The following is a 2,075-nucleotide window of genomic DNA, read 5'->3' as shown; positions in this document are numbered from 1 at the left end:
TTAAATTATAATTATATACATATTTGATTGGTTTAGAACTGTTGTTCATAGGGCCACTATGAGTCTTAGTCTATTTGACAGCACCTAACAATAACAGTATGATTAATACTACAGTAAATACTTAGTTGGTTTTGGTCTTTTCCTTTTTTAAATTTTATATTTTTTTAATGCAACATATGGATTTTTTCCCCATCATATTCTTCCCATTTGATTTTTTTCCCCATTCAATAATTGTTGCACATTTTCAACATTTAGTTGTTTTATAATGAACTCTTTAGGATTCCCAGAAAAGGAATACTGGGTAATAAAAAGAAAAGCCCAGCCTTTTCAAAGGTCCCTAATAATATATTACCAAAATATTTTGCTATGAGTTGTTATATTATTGTTAGTTACTGTTGAGTTTGTCCCCCAACTCACCACAACCCATGCACAAAGAAAGGCAAGGTTTTCAAGTCTTGTGCCTTCCCCAGGATCTGTTGCAGATTATTCATAGGCTTTTCAATGGTTGATTTGAGGAAGCAGATAGCAAGGCCTTCCTTCCTAGTCTTAGTCTGAAAGCTCTTCTGATACTTAGCCATACATATTATAGCTACACATAAGCCTCCAATGATGGACAGCTGTTGGTTGCAGATGAAGCACACTGGCTGGGCAATAAACTGTCTCTCACAGAAAGTGAGAAGTCTACCACTAACCCATCTCTGCCTCCTTCCATAAAAATTATTGTTACATGTCATCAAGTCCCAATCATCTCATAGCTAACTCTCCAGTGGGTTCTCAGAAGGAGATTGCCCATTTTTTTCTTGTGGAGTAGCTGGTCTGGTGGCTTTGAATTGCCTGCCTTTGGTTTGGCAGTAACACTACCTACCACTAGACCATTAGAGTTTTCATTCATTTAGTTAGGTAATTTCTATTTCTACAGCTGTGCACAGCCTACTGGATCATTTTTCATTCAAAGTAATAGGTTCACTTAACATACCTGTGTAAATGAAATCTAGAAGTACACGAAAGATTCTAGCTTCAATTCCTAAAATCTGTACAGCGTCTTTGGAGGACTCTTTCATTCCTCCAGTGAACAAAGCTGCAAAGTAGGGACTACTGGCTGCCAAAACCAGCCGATGAACTTCGAAAGTTTCTTTCCCGACTTGTAGCTGAACATCACAGAAATGCTGTCCATTCCTCATTTTGTTGATCTGGGTCATGATGAACTGGGCATGTTTATCTGAAGTAAAAGGACTGTCACCAGCCTTGGAACAGCCTTCATCAGCCATGATGATGATATATTAGTTAAATGAACTATTGTTCATAATCTGCCTCAGTCTGAAAAAGAAAATACAGAAAGATAAAGCAACATGTCTTTATACTTAACATGGCTTCCATTCATACACAAATATACAAAGCATTCCCTCAAAGGAGTTTACTATCAACTTAGGGACATAAAATACCTATGAAACAAATAAGAACTGGCCCGAGCAATATTATTTCTAATATTGTTTCAGAGAAGGAAATATATAATGCAAGTTAAAACAATTTTAACAGAAAAATTTCACAGAGAAAATTGAGACCTGTCTGGGAACCAAAAACCCAACAGTATTAAGGTGTGAAGAGAAGGCTAAGCCTTTTGAGGTGGAGTAGGGAAAATGAGAAAAGATATAAAGGAAAAAAGATCTTAAACTCTGTAGTTAGACAGCTTACACTGCAGCCAGAAAGAACTTTTTTTTTAAAAATTTTACTATTTTTGTGTGAGTGTACCGTCAAATCAGACCTGACTGGTACAGGATGAGATTGTCCCTTCTTCCCCAGCAGAGCATCTGGTGGCTTCGAACCGTGTGCCTCTGGGATTGTAGTTGCAGCTCCTTACCACTAGGCCACCAGAGCTCCCCAGAAAGAACTTTTAAAAAGAAACTGAGTGCGTATATCCTCAAAACAACGGAAAGCGGAGACTCAAACAAATAAATGTATCCCAATGTTCACTGCAGTATTATTCACTATAGCCAAAAGATGAGGACAACCAAATGTCCATGAAAAGATTAGCTAAATTTGTTACATATGTTGTTGTTGTTATGTGCCGTCGAGTC

At 37.3% G+C, this 2,075-nt stretch overlaps 1 protein-coding gene across 1 annotated transcript in view; it reads right to left on the bottom strand.

Moving 5' to 3' along the window:
- Nucleotides 1–1,310, bottom strand: part of IPP (intracisternal A particle-promoted polypeptide) — a 56,461-nt gene extending 55,151 nt beyond the window's left edge. Inside the window, exon 1 of the mRNA XM_006898984.1 lies at nt 977–1,310. Coding sequence (XP_006899046.1) covers nt 977–1,268 — 292 coding nt within the window. The 5' untranslated portion in view covers nt 1,269–1,310. The remainder of the gene's footprint in view (nt 1–976) is intronic.
- Nucleotides 1,311–2,075: the final 765 nt, after the last annotated feature.

Source organism: Elephantulus edwardii, unplaced genomic scaffold (genome assembly GCF_000299155.1).
Source record: "Elephantulus edwardii isolate Elephantulus edwardi_28Jun2011 unplaced genomic scaffold, EleEdw1.0 scaffold00243, whole genome shotgun sequence".
NCBI lineage: Eukaryota > Metazoa > Chordata > Mammalia > Macroscelidea > Macroscelididae > Elephantulus > Elephantulus edwardii.
Note: the sequence above shows the minus strand (reverse complement) of the source record. Positions and strands in the feature narration are given on the sequence as shown.